A 23176-nucleotide genomic window follows, 5' to 3' on the forward strand; every position below is an offset into this window, starting at 1 on the left:
AGGATGGACTGGTTGGATCTCCTTGCAGTCCAAGGGACTCTCAAGAGTCTTCTCCAACACCACAGTTCAAAAGCATCAATTTTTCAGTGCTCAGCTTTCTTCACAGTCCAACTCTCACATCCATACATGACCACTGGAAAAACCATAGCCTTGACTAGACAGACCTTTGTTGACAAAGTAATGTCTCTGCTTTTTAATATGCTATCTAGGTTGCTCATGACTTTCTTTCCAAGGAGTAAGCGTCTTTTAATTTCATGGCTGTAATCACCATCTGCAGTGATTTTGGAGCCCCCAAAATTTAAGTCTGACACTGTTTCCACTGTCTCCCCATCTATTTCCTGTGAAGTGATGGGACCAGATGCCATGATCTTAGTTTTCTGAATGTTGAGCTTTAAGCCAACTTTTTCACTCTCCTCTTTCACTTTCATCAAGAGGCTTTTTAGTTCCTCTTCACTTTCTACCATAAGGGTGGTGTCATCTACATATCTGAGGTTCTTATTGGGTAAAATATTCCAAATTTGTCAATTAGATCAAGTTGGATGATTGTGATGTTCCAGTCTTTTATATCTTTTATGTCTATGGCTTCTAACAGTTATTGGGAGAAGGGTGTTGATGTTTTCAACTACAATTTTGAATTTTTCTGTTTCTGCTTGCAATACTATCAGCTTTTGTTTCATGTATTTTAAAATTTTTTATTAGGTACATAAATGTTTGGGATTCTTATAACTCTTTTGATGAATTGATCATTTATCATTATGAAATGAACTTCTTTATCACTGGTAATAAATTTTGCTCTGAAAGCTCCTTTGTCTGGTGTTAATAGGGCCACACTCGCTTCCTTCTGACATATGTTAACATGGTCTATCTTTTCTCATCCTTTTGCTTTTTTAACCTGTTTGTTGCTTTACATTGAAAGTGCATTTCTTATACACATCATATAAATGGATCTTGCATTTTTAATCTGTTGTAATAATATCTGCCTTTTAGTTGGAGTATTTATGTCATTTACATTTAATGTGATTATTTATGGTTAGATTTAAATCACTGTGATATTAATATCTGTTCTCTATCCTATATATTCTTCTTTCCTGATATTCTTTTGAACTTTCTTTTGTATTATTGCATTTTTTATGGTTCTATTTTATTACTACTTGATGTTAACCATATTTCTTCATGTTATTATTTTAGTGGTTGCTTTAGTGTTTATAATGTACATCTTTGGCTTGTCTTATTGTGGTTTTGATATACCATCATCTGTTAGTTCTGGGTCAGTTTCAATTGATTGACTTATCTCTACCTTATAGTTATATTTTCCTTCTTGTCTGTATGTATGCTGATTTTTTATTAATTTCAGACATTGTGACTATTGGCTAGGTATTAGATATATTGGAATTCCTATAAATCTTGAGATATGGTCAGTTCGCTTGAAAACACTCTGATTCTTTCAAATCCTTTTATGGTTTGTTAGTTGGGACTGGAGCAGTGCTCAGTCTATGACTAATTAATTTTGGTATTGAGGCAAGATCCGTATATGCATTCTATACAACCTTGAGGGTTTCCTGCGTGGGTGGGTGGAAACAGGAACATTTGTGTTCCTGTGTGCGTGCCCAAAACTATTACCTCTAATTCCTCCGGGTAGTTTTTCCCTTGGCCTCAGGTAATTTCCTCACTAGTATCCTAGAGAAGATCATATGAAAGGTCATAGGATACTAAGCTGAAACCTCGAGAGATTTTCCCTGCTGCACCACACGTGGCCTTAAAGCTGTCAGTGCAGTAAACTTAGGGAGTATAGGACTTGTCTTACGTTTCTCTGCTCTTATGCATCCCTTTCCTTCACTGCTTAACCTCTAGTATCTTGCAAACTGTTGTTTCATTCAAATTTCTGTCCTTTTTGGGAGTTGTTTCAGATGGAGGATAAATCTGGTCATATTGACCAGAAGCACCAACATTGTGTCACTTTTGTATGCTGTTATATTAACTATGTGATCAGCAAAACAGGTCCCAGAATAGAGGAATAAGGGAGAAAAAAATAGCTTCAAGAAAATTGTGAATAAAGAAAAATTCCTTATTTTCTACCAAGTAACTGCTTATGAAAGTACCCCAAATACTTAAATTTCTTAGGCAATTATAATAATTATATAATATATTTATAATTATAATAAAGTATAATTATATAATATGAATATTGTATTTTAATAATATAATTATATAAACATTATCATTTAATATTTTAATGATATAAATTATTGTAATATAATATATAAAATATAATAAATACTATAACTATAATATTTAAGATGGTCAAAGTAAAAAATGAAATAATAGGATAAAAGGAGTAAGTTAAAAGATCATAGGATCTAAAAGTCTGTACTGACTGGCAGATGAATAACTGCATTGATATTTGGACAACTTGGAGGGAGGGATTGTATTGTAAATGTCTTTTTGTTGTCTTATGAAGGGTCCTTAGGTCAAATTCCACCATGAGATTGCTGGTCTTTAGGGAGATGTGTTGAGTCAACATAAGGGGTGTTGTGGTGGGAGGCAGGCAGAGATTCTCAGTAAGGAGTAGAAATCAGTGAGTACCAAGGGTGTTTTGTTGCCCTTCGCTCCAAATTGTTAGGCTTAATATATAGGAATATTTAGTGGCTTCTGATTTTATTGAAGCCTCACAATTATATTTCCTCTATGTCTTAGTACATTAAACTCTTAGTAGGATTTTTGAGATATTTGGAATCAAAGTGAGAATGAGAAAAAGGATTTGGTTGCTCCTTACTCAAAGAGGAACTTAGAGAGTCCTTCAGTCCTTGGGAGACTTTGTTAGAAGGTGGCCACCTCTTCTCTCAACCTTCTCTTTCACCTCTGTTTTCTGCTGAGAGAGAGAGTGAATAATACTCCTGAATCCACCAGGCACCATCTCAAACTGCTGTGGTGAAACAGAGTGATCCCTCTGTTAAGAACAGAATTTAAACCGGCTCTGTAAAGGCACCAGAAAAACCACATATCCTTCAAGATGGTGGGAGGTGTTTGGGAAGATCTCACCTGCCAGTTCTAGAGATCTTTTCATGTTTTAAAGTTATTTTTCATTTGCCTAGCAGAATAGTAATAACCTCATTAGCTTTTGATGAAGTACCCCTCTTTAGGCTTATTCTCCATATTTTGTCAGAAATTATTTTGCATTATGTTTAAATCTCTGATTTGAATTAATTTTTAAGGTTTCCTATGTGACAGTGCCTGGAATTTTCTTGAGAATGATATGGGTTGTATTCTTGATCCATCTGACAGTCTCTGCCTTTTCAGTAATACCTAATCATACTTTCTAGAGAAACTGGAATATGGAACATCAGCTTGGGAGGGGTGTGTGTGTGTATCAAACGGTAATAGTAAAATGCATTTCAGAATCTTTAAATATACAGTGAATCCTGACCCATGAAAAACTTTGATAAATTGGTTTTTAACAGATCCAGTCAAAATTTTGGCACAAGAGAGGGAAAAAGTACTTTGTTTATGAAGTCCCTAAACATTTCTTAAGAAGTTGTTACCTTCTGGTCTTTGTTCTCTGCCCTCAAGAACCTTGAGTAAGCAATTATAGGATATTTTCTGTTCTGTGCTCACAACTGGATTTTCATAAAATAATATTCCTCTTTTATTCCATTTCAGAAAAATTAATATGGCCAGTTGGGAAGGATGTATGCTTACACTTTGGTACTCAGTGACTTGAAGATTTCTATAATTTTATAGCTTTACATTACAACTTCTACAGAAGGTTGTTCATAAATATTAAGTCAATTAAAGGCCAGTCTATAAAATTTTTATATCATTGTTGTCATTTATATGCAATATTGGAGAGAATACATTTTCATACCTTCTGATCTTATAATTCTAAACTTTCAATTTCCTTTATAAAGTGGCTACTTGATAGCACAGCTCCCACCAATATTGCCAAGCTCTGTATAACCATGACTATTTTGACTCTTTTCCCAACCTGGGAATTTGCAAGGTTTACTTGTGTGATGAAGTTGAAGGCAGACCGTTTAACTGTGCCTGTTAACTGAACCAGACTTGACATTTGCTTCTTTTGAGGAGAAATAATTTAGCCGCCAAGCCAGTATCTCTGCACGGTAAGAAGCAAATATCATGGAAATGAAATAAATACTTCCTGGAATGATTTTTTGAATGTGAACATAGATAATGGAAACCGATCCTTCTTGAGGTAATCAGCAAAGGTCAGCCATCAAGCTGCTTCTCAGCCCTGGGAGAAAAACACCTACTCTGAACACAGAGGATGAATTGCATATGGGGGTCTGTGATACTGGGCTCATTTCCTCCGTGTGGTACCCCATCTCCACCTTCCCTCCCTGTGAAGTCCCATTCACAACTCTAGGAGCCAGTCCTGGAGACGTCACACACCTTATTACACCAGCATACAGTGTTGGGAAAACAGGTTGACCTTTTGTCATTTTTAACAACTTCTTTCATAATTCAGGAGTGTCTGTGCACTTTTCTTCTATGGATGCAGCATTTTCTCATGTGCCTCTAGGTGGCTGGTTGCCAGGACCCCATTTTCTCCTTTATCTTTTTTCCATAGCTTTGGTCTTAAGCTTCATATAGTTGGAAAACTCCTCAGTCATAAACTCATCCACTGAGCTACTCATTTTTATCCCAAAGCAGATCTTTCTCTGGATTCCCCAGTGTCTTCCAGTTACACTACTTACTTTCTTCCCATAAGGCATGAAGCCTTGCATAATCTCCAATTCATTCCTTTTCTTTCACCCTCTGTACCAAGCGAACTGCCCTAATTCTTTTCCAGCATCACCCATCTACAGCCTTTCCTTTCTGTTCCCAGTGGCATCAGCTCTCCGCGCTTTCTCATCACCCTGGACCTCGTCTCCACATGGTCTACATTGAGGGCTGCAGCTCCAGGAGTCGTGCCTCTGGCTGTCCCCCTTTGAATTAATGCTTCATCTGGGTTCTCTAGTTACTGAAGCCACCCATTGTCTGTTGGAAGGTCCTTTTTCAATTCCGCCTTTCCTTTACACTTAGCTTACTAGGGCCCCTGGCATATCCTGGTTGCTCATTTGTCAAAGAGGGAGATTCAGACTCTACTTTTCACACAGTTTGCGTGTGTGCTCAGTCCTGTCCGACTCTTTGTGACCCTGTGGACTGTAGCCCGCCAGCCTCCTCTGTCTAGGGGATTTCCCAGGCAAGAATGCTGGAGTGGGTTGCCATTTCCTCCTCTAGGGCATCTTTCCGACCCAGGGCTTAAACCTGCATCTCCTGTGTCTACCGCATTAGCAGGCAGATTCTTGACCACTGTACCACTTGGGACGCCCTCTTCACATAGTTGCTTCATTTTAAATGTCGCCTTGAAGCTGTCACTTTTTTAGCAACTTTCGGTAATTCCTCATTATCTACAATGTAAAGTTCAAGTTCTTTAGCCTGAGATTTAAAGCCCTCAAATTATCTGGCCTTAGGGCTACTCTCTAAATTTATCTTCCGCTGCTACTCAACTAAGTCTTCTGTTCTGAAAACCTGGTCTCCCAGGCATCAAATGTGAATTCAGTCTTTAGATATTGTTCTAGGGATCTGCTCCCTAGAACACCACCTCATTCCTTTTTACTTGACTGAGTCTTACCGATCCTACAAGACTTAGCTCAGGCCTTCAGTTCTCAGTGAAACTTGTTTCATTTACCCAAACACATAGGAATCTGCCTATTGTAGTCTTCTGTCCCACTTACAATGCGAATCGCTCATGTTGGCTCTTATTCTCTGTTACCTTTCATTCTTATTTGCTTTTTGCGGTGTTTGTTTCGTCTCCCTGACCGCTGTATTGCAAGGAGCTGGCCTAGTTCTGTGCCTCAGAAATGGTGTGTCGTTGCTGATAATGCTTTTGGCTTAAAGAGTTCCTGTACCACTTGTCAAGGACAGTGGAGGTGCCCACATACCATTTTTGGACAACGTAGAAAGTGGCACCATTATCGCTCTCACTGTCTTCAGGGGCTCTTCTTTGAGAAACCTCAAGGACTTTTATAAGCAGCACTAGGAGACAAAGTCCCTGGCAGCACTGTTGGTGTCTCTTGGGGATGAAACACTCACATGCAAACAAGCATGGATGAAAACCCAGCAGGACTGAGTCTGGAACCAGCGTAGACATCCTTTTATTCCCTGGCCTTGATCTGCCTTGGCATCTGGCCAAATAGCTCCTTATCTCTGGGAACATCCGCTTGGTTTATTTGTCTGCTTGACTCCTGGGTTTCTTCCCTGCTCCAGAGACCACACATCAGTACAATGGCCCCTTTTATTTCCTGGTTGCTGAGTGCAGCACACTGGCTTCCGGTCCAGGCTCCAGACTCTGCCCCTCTATCTGCTGCCCACACTCCTAACATCAGCTTTAACCAGTATATCCTCAACTTCATAATTTCCAGTCCCTGAACACTCTGAGACTGCTACTCGCAGACCCATTATGGAGAGTCTCTTGTGATTCACAATTTGTAAAATTTGAACTGTTTCTTAGATGCTTGGTATATTCTTACTGTGGCTTTTCTGTGCCTTCACATAGCATCTTGCACTGTGACATTTAAAAAAGTCTACTAATGTGAGTCTTGTCTACTCCCAGTATTGGTGAAGGGTCAGAAACTGAATCATCAACTCTGATGTAAGTGCATCTCTGAGGATTAGCTGATAGTATCTGTGAAATTCCCACAGGAGCCTTCTTGCTTAATACTTGTAGCAGTGTGGATCTCTGATATTATCGGGTTCTCTTGTGAGTCCAGTCGATGGTATTGTAATATCAGCGCAGTTTCCTCACTTACCTTGAGTATGAAATGCAGGACATCAGGTTTGCATCTAATTCACTTGGTCTGAAGTAAGGGCATCAGAAAGAGTCCTATTGTATCTAACTGACTCAGGAGAACTCGGTGATGCTAATGATAGGATGGACGATGTGCTCAGTGTTCAGAAAGCATTCATGATCCCTGGAAAGCTCTCAGGTGATGAAGTCCCTCCTCTTGAATCTTGTCCTCATATAGTCAGATTTGGCCAGTGCTTTAGAGGCCCATGGGCATCAACAAGGAGCAATATTCATGGCAAAGCCTTCCCCTGCTCCCCTGTACAATCTTGCCACTGAGCATTAAGAAAAATTAAGCATGAGTCAACTGGATATCCACATGCAGAAGCATGAAGTTGAGCCCCTACTTCACATATATGCAAAACTGATTCAAAACAGACCAGAGACCTAAATGTGAGAGCTAAAACTATACAACTCTTAGGAGAAAGTAGAGTTGTAAACCTTTGTGACCTTGGATTGGGCACTGGTTTCTTAGATTCACAAAAAGCACCAGCAGCTCATGAGAAAAATAAATGAATTGAACGTCATTAAAATTTAAAACTTGTGTACTTTAAAAGGCATCATTAAGAGAGTGAAAAGGCAACCCACAGAATGGGATTAAATATTTACAAATAATGTATCTCGTAAGGGCTTCCCAGGTGGTACAGTGGTACAGAATCCATCTGCCAGTGCAGGAGGTGCAGAAGACGTGGGTTCGATCCCTGGGTCAGGAATATCCCCTGGAGGAGGAAATGGCAACCCACTCCAGTATTCTTGCCTTTAGAATCCCATGGACAGGGGAGCCTGACAGGCTCTAGTCCCTGGGGTGACAAAAGATTCGTCATGACTGAGCAACGGAGCATACAGTTCAGTTCAGTCGCTCAGTCGTGTCTGACTCTGTGACCCCATGGACTGCAGCACTCCAGGCTTCCCTGTCCACTGCCAACTCCCAGAGTTTATCAAACTCATGTCCATTGAGTTGGTGATGCCATCCAACCATCTCCTCCTCTGTTGTCCCCTTCTCCTCCTGCCCTCAATCTTTCCCAGCATCAGGGTCTTTGCAAATGAGTAATTTTTGCACATCAGGTAGCCAAAGTATTGGAGTTTCAACTTCAACATCAGTTCTTTCAATGAACACCCAGGACTGATCTCCTTTAGGATGGACTGGTTGGATCTCCTTGCAGTCCAAGGGACTCTCAAGAGTCTTCTCCAACACCACAGTTCAAAAGCATCAATTCTTTGGCGCTCAGCTTTCTTTATAGTCCAACTCTCACATCCATACATGACCACTGGAAAACCATAGCTTTGACTAGAGGGACCTTTGTCAGCAGAGTAATGTCTCTGCTTTTTACTATGCTGTCTAGGTTAGTCATAACTTTTCTTTCAAGGAGTAAGTGTATTTTAATTTTGTGGCTGCAGTCACCATCTGCAGTGATTTTGGAGCCCCCCAAAATAAAGTCTGTTTCTGTTTCCACTGTTTCCCCATCTATTTTCCATGATGGGAGCAGATGCCATGATCTTTGTTTTCTGAATGTTGAGTTTTAAGCCAACTTTTTCACTCTCCTCTTTCACTTTCATCAAGAGGCTTTTTAGTTCCTCTTCACTTTCTGCCATAAGGGTGGTGTCATCTGCATATCTGAGGTTGTTGATATTTCTCCTGGCAATCTTGATTCTAGCTTGTGCTTCCTCCAGCCCAGTGTTTCTCATGATGTACTCTGCATATAAGTTAAATAAGCAGAGTGACAATATACAACCTTGACGTACTCCTTTCCCAATTTGGAACCAGTCTGTTGTTCCGTGTCCAGTTCTAACTTTGCTTCCTGACCTGCGTACAGGTTTCTCAAGAGGCAGGTCAGGTAGTCTGATATTCCCATCTTTTTAAGAATTTTCTACAGTTTGTTGTGATACACACAGTCAAAGGCTTTGGCATAATCAATAAAGCAGAAGTAGATATTTTTCTGGAATTCTCTTGCTTTTTCTATGATCCAGCGGATGTTGACAATTTGATCTCTGGTTCCTCTGCCTTTTGTAAATCCAGCTTGAACATCTGGAAGTTCATGGTTCACGTACTGTTGAAGCCTGGCTTGGAGAATTTTGAGCATTACTTTGCTAGCGTGTGAGATGAGGGCAATTGTGTGATAGTTTGAGCAGTATCCAGGATATATGAAAGTCTTTTGCAACTCCACAATAAAAAGACAACCCAGTTTTAAAATTGAATAAGAATTTAAATAGGCATTTCTTGAAAGAAGATATATAGATAGTCAATAAGCACATGAAATGATGCTGAACATCATTATCCATCAGGGAAATTCAAATCAAAATTCCAGTGAGATACTACTTCACACAAACTAGGACGGCTATAATGAAAAAGACAGATAATAATAATGGTTGACAGGGATTTAGAGAAATTGGAATCTCTGTATACTGCTAATGAGAATGTAAAATGTATGAGTACTTTGGAAAACAGTTTGGCAGTTCTTCAACAACTTAGACATAGAATTACTGTAAGTGAAAGTGTTAGTCACTCAGTCATGTTCGACTCTTTGGAATTACCATATAACATTAGCAATTCCACTTTAGATATATACCAATTCAAAGAGAATTCATTTTCAAGGGAATTGAAACCATACATTTACACAAAAACTTGTACATAAATGTTCATAGCAGCATAACTAATAATAGAAATGGAAACAGCCCAAATATCCACCAGCTGATGAGTGGATTAAAATGAATGTGGTGTATCCATACAATGGGATATTGCTTACAAATAAAAAGGAATGATAAAAAAAAAAAGGAATGACATTCTGATACTGTTATTGTTCCATTGCTCTTTCGTGTCTGACTCTGCAGCCTCATGGACTGCAGCACGCCAGGCTTCCCTGTCTTTCACTGTCTCCCAGAGTTTGCTCAAACACAGGTCCATTGAATCAATGATGCCATCCAGCCGTATCTTCTGTCCCCCTCTTCTCCTCCTGCCCTCAGTTTTCCCCGGCATCAGGGTCTTTTCCAATGAGTCAGCTCTCTGCCTCAGATGGTCAAGTATTGGAGCGTCATCATCAGTCCTTCCAATGAATATTCAGGGTTCATTTCCTTTAGGACGGACTGGTTTGACCTACATTAACCTAAGTGAAAGAAGTCAGACACAAAAGGCCACATACTGTAACATTCCACTTATATGAAAGTAAACAGAAGTAGATCAGTGGTTTCCAGGGGCTGGAAGAGGGGAGATTCCTATATTTCAGTGAATACAAGATTTCTTTTGGAGGTAAGGAAAAGTCTATGCAAATACATATGTGAGGTTATATAAGTTTCTGAATATGCTAAAACCACTCAATTGTATACTTTAAAGGGGATATTTATAGTATGTAAATTTTATTTCAATAAAAAAATTAAGACAGCCTTGATCTTAATTCTCTGATCAAAGAGCTGTGTTTTTTGATCTGTGCCATCCCAAACCTGCCCCCACCACCCACATCTGTGTCATGTCAAAATAATTTTCCTGTTTAATTCTTAGAGGCACCTCGACAGTAGTTTCTTTGAAATCTTTTTTTTTTTTTTTTTTAAGCACTCCATACTTTTAGCACAATACAACTACCTCCATATTTTCAGGTCACAGATGCAGTGACTTCAGAAGCTGAAGTTCTCTTGTTCCTGGCTTTGAAAGGAATATAGGCCTTTTAAAAACAGGGACAAAGCCAAGGTCTCTCACTTTGGTAGATAACTCTATGCTTTGCAAGTATTTCTTCTTTGTACTATTAAAAGTAACGTTTAAAGTACTAACTGCATTTTAAAATATCAGTAAGGTTTCTCTTAAAATCTCCTTCATGTTTGAAATGGGAGAAGAGCCACAGAGTTTATAGCTATGTGCATGCTTCTCATCCTTTTATTTGGGAATAAGTCTGCATAACTCCAACCTTTTTCTACTTGAGTAGACATCATAGACCCTGATGAAGTCACACTTTCGGCTTCACTGTCCTTGGATAATGAAACTTTGCAAGTAGCTAGGAAAGTGATGCTACACTTATGGTGGGTGGATGGGCAAAGACATGACAAGTGAACCAGAAAGGGAAATGGGGACAGTGATTCAGGCAAGGGAGTCATTTTTCTCTTGTGATGCATAATGTCTAAGTTAAGCAAGCATGTATATTCAGGCATGTCCAACTCTTTGCGACCCCATGGACTGTAGGCCATTGGGCTCCATGGAATTCTCCAGGCAAGAATACTGGAGTGGGTTGCCATTTCCTCTTCCAGGGGATCTTCCTGACCCAGGGATCAAACCCACATACCCTGCATTGTAGGCAGATTCTTTACCATTGAGCCACCTGAGGGCCGAGGGCAAATGGACAAACCTGGGTGGATTAAACTCTGCTAGTGGTGAACTAGAAATGTCAGCACCCTGAGCCCTGGCAGATAATCTTCTCAAACTTCAAATAGTTTCCACTTTTATGCTTTATCAAGACCTGATTTTTATTTTCTGAAGAAACATTTCACCTCTGGTCCAGTATGGCTTTGCTCAGCCAAGTCGATAGGACCAGGTGGAAAGGAAGTTTCCACGGCTTGCAGTGGGGAGTTCAGCCCTCACCCAGGGAGATGTGGGCCCCATGCCACTTTAGGACCGGGCCAAGTCAGTGAGTAAGGGATCTGTGGTTTCATTGCCCAGCGTCTCTTGGATCCCCTGCCTGACGTTTTAGTTTTAGATCTAGTGTAAGACCCTTGTGTTGATCCTAGAGAGAGAGCAGTGAGTGGTCACGAAGAGAGATCTTTTAGTTCCCTGCCCAGGAATTAAACCTGGATAACTTGGATGGAGGGGTTCCCTCTTGGCTCAGATGGTAAAGAATCTGCCTGCAATGCGGGAGACCTGGGTTCAGTCCCTGGGTTGGGAAGATCACCTGGAGGAGGGCCTGGCAACCCACTGCAGGATTCTTGCCTGGAGAGGCCCCGTGGACAGAGGAGCCTGGTGGACGGCGGTCCATGGGGTTGGAAAGAACTGAACACAACTGGGCATCTAACTACAACACAACACAGCGCAACCTGGATGGGCGCCAAGAATCCTAGCCACGAAACCACCAGGGGCTGGAAGCTAGAAGCGCAGTGGCCCTGGCTCTTGCCCCTGTTTGAAAGCAAGAATGTTTCAAGGGGGCAAAAACTAAAAGCAGGCACAAAGTTTATTATTCAAGACACACCACAACGTATGGGAGGGCACACAGGAAAACAGTTTATCTAACTCAGAAGCAGGGCAGAGATCCACACTCCAGGGAAAGGGTGTGGGCATCTTCTCTAATGAGGAGGAGCGCAGTCAGACAGTAGGCAGACCACACACCCAGGAGCAGGGGCTTCTTGGGCGAGGAGGCGTGCGGTACAGAGGTGCCGTGAATCGCTCATACAGGACAGCCCTTCGGGTCTTTGTTTACCTTTGGCCGATTATCCTGTTTCTTTCTTCACACCTGACTGGTCCATGGACCCTCCCCAAGATGTATACACAACTTTTTGCTATGATGGATCCCACTGCAGAGGCCTAAGGGTGCATGTCCACGCTTATTATGGGGTGGGGCCCCCTCCCTTTCTGGCCCCCAAGAAGCCTTTCTTCCTGTGTGCAGACAGGGACATCTTCCTTGACCTCAGGAATGGGCCCCTTGTCTCTGCTTTAGCAGAGCTCAGCTTTTACCACTAGCTTTGATCTGGGAGTGTCTGCGTGAGGACAAAGTTTGAATGATACTTCACTTGACCAATACCAGGGTCTGGCCAGAGGCCCGCTGTCTCCTGTCTCCGCATCAGGCTCTTCATGTTTCGTATGCTGCAGACTCCTTTGTCTGACACTCATCCTCTTACCGCCTCACTCATCTTTGCTCACCTTTGCCTGTCTCAGAGCACTTGACAAGCTGGGTCCAGAGATCCCATCCCTGCTCTGTGGGACTGAGGCCTCATCCTTTGAGATGGAGCGGCCCAGGGGAATCTGAAAACAATGAAACTTCTGTGTCTACACTCTAACATTTCAGAATCAGTGCTGCTCAGCCTTTAGTCAGAATCGTGATCACTGGCAGGGGTGGTGGGGTGCCTGAAACACAGGCTGCTGGACCCTATGATTTAATGATAATGCCATGTCCACCACAGCATAGGTAAGTGAATTCTCAGCTTTCCTTTTATATCATGCCTTCTTTCTCCTCTTCCTATTCTCTTCTTCCTTCCTCCTTCCTCCAACATTTATTCTGTGCCAGCTCTATACCTGACACTGACCTAAGCCTCTGTGCAATGAGATAAATTAGCCAGGGATAAATAAGAAAGTCTGCAGTCAAGTCAGACATGAAAAGAAGGCATGATGGGCAGCAGGGGCTATGGTGGAAGTGTGGGGGGCAGTAACAAGGGCATGAGCTTTGCAGGTGGGGTGGAGGGACAGCAGCCACGGTCTCCCAGAGCCCACATGCAATTTAGAGCCTGATTAGAAGGAAAGAAATTATAGTAGCATTAATTCTACATTGTGGTTTTCCCCCCCTCCTTTGCTGAGTAGTTTAATTTGTACCCATGAATAAAAGAACTAGGGGCTGATAAGACTTTGAACAAAAGAAATACAATGCGCTCTATTTGTAATTTTAAGGAAAATACTATATATTTCATCTTGTAGACATAGTGACATGATAATTTTGTCAGAGGATGGAATTGTAGAAGTGTTTTAGGGAAGTTGAAAGTCTCTATCACAGGGCTGTATGCACAGGTAGCTTTTGCATCAGCTGAGACATACAGACCCTAAGGCTGGCCCAGGAGAGACCCAGAGGTGGGGACACAGTTGAAGAACACTCCTAAGGGGAAGGTCTTTGCCATGGAAGGGTGCCACCTTCTGGCCAGATGTTTAGGAATGGCTAGAGCTGGGAACAGTTGTGTGGTACTCATACCACTTCAAGCTGTTTTGAAAACAGAATTTTCACAGTAATGATACTTTTAGTTAGAAGAAAACCAAGTGGACATTCTCAAGTAGCCAAAACCTACCCAGTACCCATGAGAAGAAAGAGCGTGAGGCTTATGTTTTACTGTCAGAGAGAATCTTCAAATCTTCTATTTTAGAAAATCAACCTAGAGCATTCATAAATCTGCATTCTCTGTTTTTTGAAATAGAAAGCATATTATAATCAGCCAGAAAAATAAAAGTAAAGCCACCTACTATGTAGGTGCCAGGCACCGAATTAAGTACTTTACAAATATTAGCTTCATTTAATCTTCACAATCATTCGATGACATGTACCCATTTTATAAATGAGAAACATGAGCCTTAGAGGAGTTTGTCACTTGTCCAGAGGTTTTATACACCATTTGGCTGGTAAGTGACAAAGCGAGGATTTGAACCCAGTTTGTATCTGAACACGTGACTTACCAGTTGTGATGTGCTGCGGATAATCCATGGCGGATTATCAAATTGCAGATCAGCTTCTTGCCCAGAGCCTATGGCTGGTCATCTGACCAAGCAGGCCTACAGCTTGTGCTTGCATCTTCTTCGCAAGATGCGCTGGAATTCCTGGCTGCAGGTACAGGTGTCTCCTCTGGGGTTTTGTGGGGGACCTCTGGGCCTCACAGATGCCCGTGGAGTCTAAACCCTAGGGTGAGCTCTCTGTGCCAGGTGGGGCCCTGATTCAAAGGGGCGGGGGTGCACTGCCAGCCCATGTCTCCTTTCCATCTCTTTGCCTGAGATGAAGATGGACTTTCTGGGGGCCTCAGAACGATGCTCTAGGCTCTTCAGCAGCGGGAGGGGCTTTGCCTCAAGCAGTCCTGGGGTGTCGAGTCATGTTTTCTTCCTCAGATGCTTCAAGAAAGACCCATCTCAGGTAGAAAAGCACACTTCTCTGACCCAAAGAGGATTTAAAACATTACCTGAATTTCTTACTCTGAAACCTGGAGCCTTTTACCTGGCTTGGTAATTTTGTGTGTTCTGTGTGAGAAGGTTGCCAGGGAGTGCTGGGTCCCCAGCCTCACCGTCCTGCAAGCTGTGTGGTCCAGACATCTGAGTGAGTCAGGCCACATGGCCCAGGCCTTTGTGGAGCCTAGTGGGGCTACAGCCGTGCTTAGTGGGGCTGCAGAGACGGCCAGTGGGGCTTGTTCTCTAAACAAGCCTTTATTTGTGTCTACTCTGTGCTCCTCTTAGGTTTCACCTCAATTGTTTTAGTGGTTCGTAAAAACGAATTGTTTCCTAGAGTGCTTGGGAAATGGTACATGGAAATTCCTAGCTATGGTATGCATTTTCTTTCAGTTTATTATTACTACCTACTGAAAAAATACAGTGAATCTGTACCATTGCTAGTAATAATTCAAAAAATGATATGAATAAGATGTGCTTGCTATTGATTCTAGAAAGCTAGGGAATATGGATTTTTGACTAAATGGTCGTATAGCCTTCCTTTCTCTATCAGAGAGACACACATATACTCTCTTTCCTGGAAATGTTAAAGCAATATAGTAAAACATGTCCAATACTGATACTAAATCTATATATTAAAATAATGTTTCAGAAACTATTTTAACATATGTGTGTAAATTGTTACATATGTATATGTAATACATATGTGGCATATGCATTGTATGTATGTGGCACATATACATTATCTGTAATAATCCTGGTACTAAGTGCTGGTGATATCCCCATTTCACAGATGAGGAAACTGAGGCATAGAGGGATTGGGTAACTTCTGCAAGCTCACACACATAACTCAAGTGGTGGGCTAGTCTGTGTGCCTAACCACCAGACTCTACTGCCCCCACGAGTAGATGTCTCCTGGGTGACGCAGGAGGCACTTCGGATTTGAGGGGTAACTCAGAACTGACCATTAAGAACCTGAGGTAGGGGTTTGACTTGGTGGCAAAAGCACTGGACCAGGGCCCAGACCAACATCATTTTAGCCCTGGTTCTGCCATTTGTGAGTTGCATATGTTTGGGCATGTCTCCTCCTGAACCTCACTTTCCTCATCTATGAAATGGAGATGGTGATAATATGCCCAGATGCTTCATAGAAGGGTCGTGAAGACAGTTGACATAATGGATGTGAAGGACATCTGAAAACACTTGATAAATATTCAGAAAGGATTTTTCACGTGTTCACAGCTCATTTGGCAATTCTGAACTAAAACTTGATCATTCTTAGCCCAGTACCCTTTTCCACTCATCTATGCGTATCAGCATATCTTTGAACAAATTCACGTACCGCTCTGTATTAGTTCCTTTTCTGGAGAAATGGGAGATGTTATGCTCCCCCCTGGAATATCATCCTTTCATTGCTATTGTAGAGAATATTTTCTCCACTCAGCAGTCATCTGTTTTTCCTTCAGATTTGAGAAGTGTTAGTTTTCTTTTGTCCCTTTTGTCTAAGAGACTAGAACACTGTATTACAAATGGAAATTTCCTTTAACTGAGAAAAATCAGATTTGCTCAGAAGGGAAGGAGGGTCTCGTTTGAAATGGAGAAGATCCAGTTTTGCAGATAGAAAAGCTGAGGGTCAGTCTGAGGGGGGCACTTAACACCACCCAGCAACACAGGGGCAAAGTGGCCAAAACCAAGTGTCCAGACTTCCAGGCCAGGCCCAGTTCTACTTCATGATGCTGCTCCTTGTGCTGAGAAGCTGTGGATGTTTGGGGTTTATTTATTTTAGACGTTTGTTTTATTCCTGATAGATCTTCTGTGAGGAACGCCTTCCGTGTCTAAGTGTGTGTCCGTTGTTACTTCCAGACGGAGACTGCATAAGCTGGGCGTGTCGAAGATCACCCAAGTGGATTTCCTGCCTAGGGAGGTTGTGTCCTACTCCAAGGAGACCCAGACTCCTCTGGCCACACATCAGTCTGAAGGTAAGTGATGTCTTTCGTTTACTTGCCATGTGATCTCTGGGGAAATGGCCAGGGAGCCCCATCCTTCTTCCTGATCTTGTATCTTACCATAAGACATCTTCACGGGACACAAATATAATGACACACCAAAAGCTGAAGTCTCTTGGGGCTCTGGTTTTGGAAACGATGGAGAGCAAACCCAGTGGTACTTCTCCAGGGGGATCGTGGACTTTCAAATGGGTCACTTGGTAAGGCCACACTTTATCAACACTGTGCGAGGACAGGGAACATCTCCAGGGAAAAATGTAATAGAAACCTCTCTGAATTTCGTTGGTAAGAGTGTATACGTTAGACTCATCATTTACAGGTGTCAGCAAACTATAAACCCCACCCGCTCCTCAAGGTGAAACATTTGGGAATCCAGCCACCCCCAGTCCCACCTATCTAAAGGACTGCTTTCCTGCTGTGTGGTAGAGTTGAGCACTTCTGACCCATGTGGCCTAAAGTCTTGACTGTAATCTGGCGCTTTTCAGAAAAACTTCGCTGACCCCTGACTTGCTTTGCCAATTCAGATGGCAACACAACTAAGAGTTTCTTACCACAATTTAAAGAGACTTTCCACGCGAGCTCCGTGGAGGGGAATGGGAATTGAACTCCCTGCCACCTTTGTGCGTTCCCGAAAATATCAAGTGGAAAAAGTATATGCAAATCCCAGTACATCGTAAAAAATACACTGATAAGGGAAGTGGAAGGTATTCAATGAAAAATGCATCTTGGAAGTGAATAATGACACCAAAGCTAAATTGCTCCAAAGCAGAAGCAGGAGATGTATACACTTAAAATAGGATGAGTGAAGATTGCATTGATAGAGGATAGCACTGTTGTCATAGCTGAGCAAGTTCTCTTTTGTTATTTTATTGTCTGGTGCAGTGAAGAGGATGTTAGCTTTCTGAGTTCATTGTTGTTGTGTAGTAAATACAAAAGCCATGAAAATGAAAAAGGATTTGCATTGCCTGCTTGGTTTACAGCGTGTATCAATCCGTGCACTTGGGTTTGTGCAAGTTACAGAGACTTTCAGTTTTGGTTTTCAACCCATAACATTAATAGACAAGTGAAATCAGGTTCCTTGAAGGAGAATGCTGCCTACACTATAGTCCTTCTGAAAACCTGTCTTGGGTAATGCCAGCTGGTGTGGTGAGGATTCTGTGGCTGAAGGGCCTCCATTTTTCAGGTGTGAGTATGAAATGCATTTTAGAAGCTAACAAGTAGCACCCTCTGGTGGTGAAATGTTAAATCAACTATTTCAACGAACCTAAGAACTGTACATTAACGTGGCAGAAAATACAAAGTTGGGAAAGCTTTTGGGAGTTCACCCAGTCTATCCCTGGGCCTCCAGGCAAATCAGCAAGATCATTAAAAACAACCTCACCACCCAACCAAAACATTTGTTTGAGTTAATTTGCTGCCAGAGGTATTTGCAGAACTATAGCCTGAGGTATGTTTATTTAGTCCCAAATTTGACCCATAACATAAAATTCTACAATTGAAATTGGAGAAGGAGTGAATTGTTTTTTGGAAATGTATAGACTTTAGGTATTGGAAATGGAACAGAAATATTTACAAGGGAAGATAAATTAAGGATGAAAAGGCATCAACTCTAAACTTTTAAACTGGAACACATCAGAAGGAAGAGCCTCGGCTTTCCATTTTATGACTGCAGAGAGGGCTTGGGACCCCTCATTATGCTGTGGTCCAAGCAGCAGAAAAGAAGGAATTTATTCCTCTGCTCTTGGCAGAAGTTCTGTCTGTTTTGTTAGCAAGGCTCATAAAGCTTTTTTATGGTGATGGGCATTTCGATGGTTCAAATTCCACAATGTAGATTTAAGCTGAAAGTGAGCTACTGTCCCTGTAGACAGTGAAGCAATCCCCGACAGGTTTAGATGGGCAGAACTTTGGATTTGAGTTCAGCAAATGGTCCTCTCACCTCAGATGATTCTCTGGCTACCTGAGTGGTCCGCCCCTGGCTGACAGGGGTGCCCCACGACCCCCTTTCACCTGCAGCGTGAAGGGAGCCAACAGAGGCAGAATAGGAGGCTCTTCCACATGGCTGGTTTGAGTTGGCTTCCAGTTTGGGAGCTGGGGCCATGGCACTGTTTTCATGGCGACTGCAGCCATTCAGGGCCAGGAAACAATGAACTACTGAGTTTTATGACCCAGTGAGGCTCTTGGATGGATAAAATACTTAAAGCTGTGGTGCCCATAAGATCCATTTTAGCTCATTACTGCCCATGGTTTATGAAGGAATGCTGATTATTTTTTAAGTCATTATGCGACTATGGAAAATTTAACAATATTTAAACCAATGATCTCAGAGTGTTGATCTATTCTGCATCTAATGGAGTTCTTAAGCATTCAGGTTTTGACGTGTTCTCATTTTACTCTTTAAAATGGAAGGGAAGGTACTGTGGACTTGCCCAGGCTTAAGCCTCTTTTCACCACTACATGCTATAATGAACCTTCTCTTAATTTGTGATCATAATGATCTGTTACAAGAAACAGTCCAGAGAATGATTTAAAGCAGAAAGATTTAGGAATGTTGTCTGCATGAACACTGGTTTTTCAATACAAGTTTAGATCTTCCCTCCCTGCTTAGGTCATTAGGTGCAGAGGAAGAAAGCTGAGAATAGGAAATAGTGATTTGGGGAGCAGGATATCTCTGTCCCCCAAACATTTTAGACACATGCTTTTTATTCCTGGGTAATAAGAAAGGGGAAAAAAATGGTTCCCTTCCAAACTACAGCTGCTTTGTGTTAATAATATTAACCTCTCCCTTGATTGTCCGTGAGGTGTTGACGTTAGTTAGGAAGCCAGTCTTCTGTGTCTTTACTACAGCGAGAAAAGTGACCAGCCCATCCTAGGCATCCAACAGATGCTTTGAATGACGAGAGGAGGCCAGACATCTCAGAAATGCCAAGTTCTGTAATGACCCCCAGGGGGAGGACAACTTCTTAACTTGCTGAAAAAATGTCAGCCAGTCTGGAGGGAGGAGGTGGAAACTTACATAACCTGTTGATTGAAGAGTTCTTTGATCTTCCTTTTCTCTTCATGATATCTTATAAGTGGGAACTTAGTGGCCCTGTATGGACCACCTCCTCTCCCTTCATTTCCTCTTCATGCCTCCTTTCATATATCCAAGAAAGACCAAACCGCTGGCATTTTCCAAGGCATCGTGTGGCCTCAGGCCTCTGCATGGCCTGTGCATGCTGTTTCCATGCCTTGAATGCCATCTTTCCTGTTTGCTTTACTTTTGGACTGCAGACAAGGGCCACCTTGCTCATACTTCCACTTCTGGGTGATATCTCTTATACCTTGAGCATAGTCTGTCTTCCCCTTATCAAGCCATTATTTAATTTATTTAATATACTTTATTATTACTTAAATGTCTTCCTTTTAGGTTTGATCTTCTTGAAGGCAAGGTGTATTTTTTTTTTTAATTTTCATTGGAGTATAGTTGATTTACAATGTTGTATTAGCTACTGGTGGGTTGCCATTTCCTTCTCCAGGGGATCTTCCCAACCCAGGAATTGAACCTGGGTCTCCCACATTGCAGGCAGGTGCTTTACCCTCTAAGCCACCAGGGAAGTCTAATAGTATATAATAGTTAGTTAAGTTGCTCAGTCATGTCTGACTCTTTGCGACCCCGTGGACTGTAGCCCACCAGGCTCCTCCATCCATGGGATTCTCCAGGCAAGAATACTGGAGTGGGTTGCCATTTCCTTCTCCATTAGTAGTAGTAGTCAATCCCAATCTTCTAGTTTATTCCTCACCTCCCTTAACTTTGGTAACCATCAGTTTATTTTTTACATGTTACTTTATTTCTGTTTTGTAGATAACTTCATTTGTACCCTTTTTTTTTTTTAATTCCACATATAAGCAGTATCATATGGTGTTTGTCTTTCTTTATCTGACTTACTTTATTTAGTATGATCATCTCTAGGTCTGTCCACGTTGCTGCAAATGGCGTTGTTTTGTTCTTTTTATGGCTGAGTAATATTCTTTTATATATATATGTGCCACATCTTCTTTATCCATTCCTCTGCTGATGGACATTTAGAAGGTGTGTGTTCTTTACCTCCATGCCCAATACAGTTGCTTGGCACAAAGGGCTCAACAGATATCAGTGGAAGAAATGAAGGATGAGATAATTCTAGAGGAATAAGAAAGAAGGGGAAATGCTCGTTCTATTTTGGGGAGATTGGAGTATGGTGCATGCATTAAGGCTGCACTGGTTTTGGGGGGTTTATCAGGAAAAGCCATGAGAGTACAGTTGGGCGAGGAGGGGAGTTCGGTGCCCCTATTTCCACCAGGCTTCTATTTCATTCCCCGGGCTGGCGCAGGTATTCCTCTGTAAGCGTGACATAGATGTGAGACCTGAAGAGGAAAACCACCGAGGCGGCCTGTCTTGGCCCAGGATGGAGCAAAGCTGTCATCAAGTTTTTACTGTGCAGAGATGCTGTTTAAAGTACTTTGAATTTGGAACGGGTGTGTAGAAAGGTGGCTGAGGAAGGCTCTTGTTTCATCTTTGTACTTTTAAAAAGTATATTTTCTTGGCTGTTTGAGGGTGATTTCTAACTTGGCTTCCCATCCTCTCTGGCATATACTCAACATAGATGTTTCAAGTATAGAGATATTTTCCTGGGATAAACTAGTCCAGCGCTGCCCAATGAAAACATAATGAACCATTATGCATTTTAATAATGCGTTGTTTGACCTAGTATGTTAAAAAATTATTATTCTAACATGTAATCAACATAAAAATTATCAATGAGATATTATACATTGTTTTTTATATTAAATCTTCAGAATCTGGTTTGTATTTGACACAGAATATCCCAATTCAAACACTAACTTCTCCTTGGAGGTACTTGAACTGTAATAAAGCTTTCATAAAATTTACAGTTGAAAAAGTAGATTCCTATGCCACTGTTGCTCCAAACACATTTGAAAGCTGTTTAATAATGGGATCAAATGTTTAACTTTAAAGTTAAATTATAAAATGCCGTTTTTCAGTTGCTTTAACCATACCTCACTGCTCAGTAGCCAAAAGGGGGCTAGTGGCTCCTGAATGGGACATCTCAGGTCTACTGTGACCCATCATGGTGCAGGTCGGGCTCTGAGACCCGCGGCCGGCCTGATCTCCACTTCTCTGTGGCCAGGCAGAGGGGCTGCAGAGGGGTAAGGAGACCTCCCGGACTTGTGGGAAACTCCTCCAGGTTCATGATGACTTTGTAGATGCTCCTCCTTTTTGTGAGTTCAGCCATATCCAAGCAAGTGTTAGATGACTGGATAGAATCAAAGTTGTACTCGCAGCAGGGTACGTCCTCAAATAAGCCTCATCCTGTCATGTTAGAGGCAGTTGTAGGAACCCCTCTGGGTTCTCCCTTCATGGTCTGTAGTTTGTTGTTTAGTCACTAAGTCATTTCCAACTCTTTGTGACCCCATGGACTGCAGCATGCCAGGCTTCCCTTCACCATTGCTCAAAATCAGGTCCAGGGAGTGGGTGATGTCATCCAACCATTTCATCTTCTGCCGCCCCCTTCTCCTTTTTCCTTCAATCTTTCCCAGCATCAGGGTCTTTCAAATGAGTCGGCTCTTCGCATCAGGTGGCCCAAGTATTGGAGCTTCAGCTTCAGCATCAGTCCTTCAGGGTTGATTCCTTTTAGGGTTGACTGGCTTGATCTCCTTGCTGTCCAAGGGACTCTCAAAAGTCTTCTCCAGCACCATAGTTCAAAAGCATCAATTCTTCAGTGCTCAGCCTTCTTTATGGTCCAGTCTTACATCTGTATATGACTACTGGAAAAACCATAGCTTTGACTGTCCGGACCTTTGTCAGCAAAATGATGTCTCTGCTTTTCAATACACTGAGTAGGTTTGTCATTTTTTTCTTCCAAGGAGCAAGCATCTTTAAATTTCATGGCTGCAGTCACCATCCACAGTGATTTTGAAGCCCAAGAAAATAAAATCTGCCATTGTTTCCATTTTTTCTCCATCTTTTTGCCATGAAGTGATGGGACCCGCTGGCATGATCTTAGTAGTTTTTGAATGTTGAGTTTTAAACCAGCCTTTTCACTCTCCTCTTTTACCTTCATCAAGAGGCTCTTTAGTTCCCCTTAGCTTTCTGCCATAAGGGTGGTGTCATTTGCGTATCTGAAGTTATTGGTATTTCTCCTGTCAGTCTTTATTCCAGCTTGAGCTTCACCCAGCCTGGCATTTAGCGTGACGTACTCTGCATACAAGTTAAACCAGCAGGTGACAACATACAGCCTTGACGTACTCCTTTCCCAATTTGGAACCAGTCTGTTGTTCCATGTCCGGTTCTCACTATTGCTTCTTGACCTGCATACAGTTTTCTCAGGAGGCAAGTAACTTGGTCTGGCATTCCCATCCCTTTAAGAATTTTCCACAGTTTGTTGTGATCCACACAGTCAGTAATGCTAGGATATTCAGTCCTTGTACCCTGTCTTCATTGCCCATAGGAGCACTGAAGACCATGGA

General features: G+C 42.0%; 1 protein-coding gene across 5 annotated transcripts in view; it reads left to right on the forward strand.

The window, feature by feature from the left end:
* Window positions 1–23176, forward strand: part of DYNC1I1 (dynein cytoplasmic 1 intermediate chain 1) — a 370602-nt gene that overhangs the window by 77430 nt on the left and 269996 nt on the right. For all 5 annotated transcript variants that reach the window (XM_043872801.1, XM_043872800.1, XM_043872803.1 and 2 more), the window contains one exon: window positions 16527–16642. In XM_043872801.1, the coding sequence (XP_043728736.1) occupies window positions 16527–16642 (116 nt within the window). The remainder of the gene's footprint in view (window positions 1–16526; window positions 16643–23176) is intronic.

This window comes from Cervus elaphus, chromosome 18 (genome assembly GCF_910594005.1).
Source record: "Cervus elaphus chromosome 18, mCerEla1.1, whole genome shotgun sequence".
Taxonomy (NCBI): Eukaryota; Metazoa; Chordata; class Mammalia; order Artiodactyla; family Cervidae; genus Cervus; species Cervus elaphus.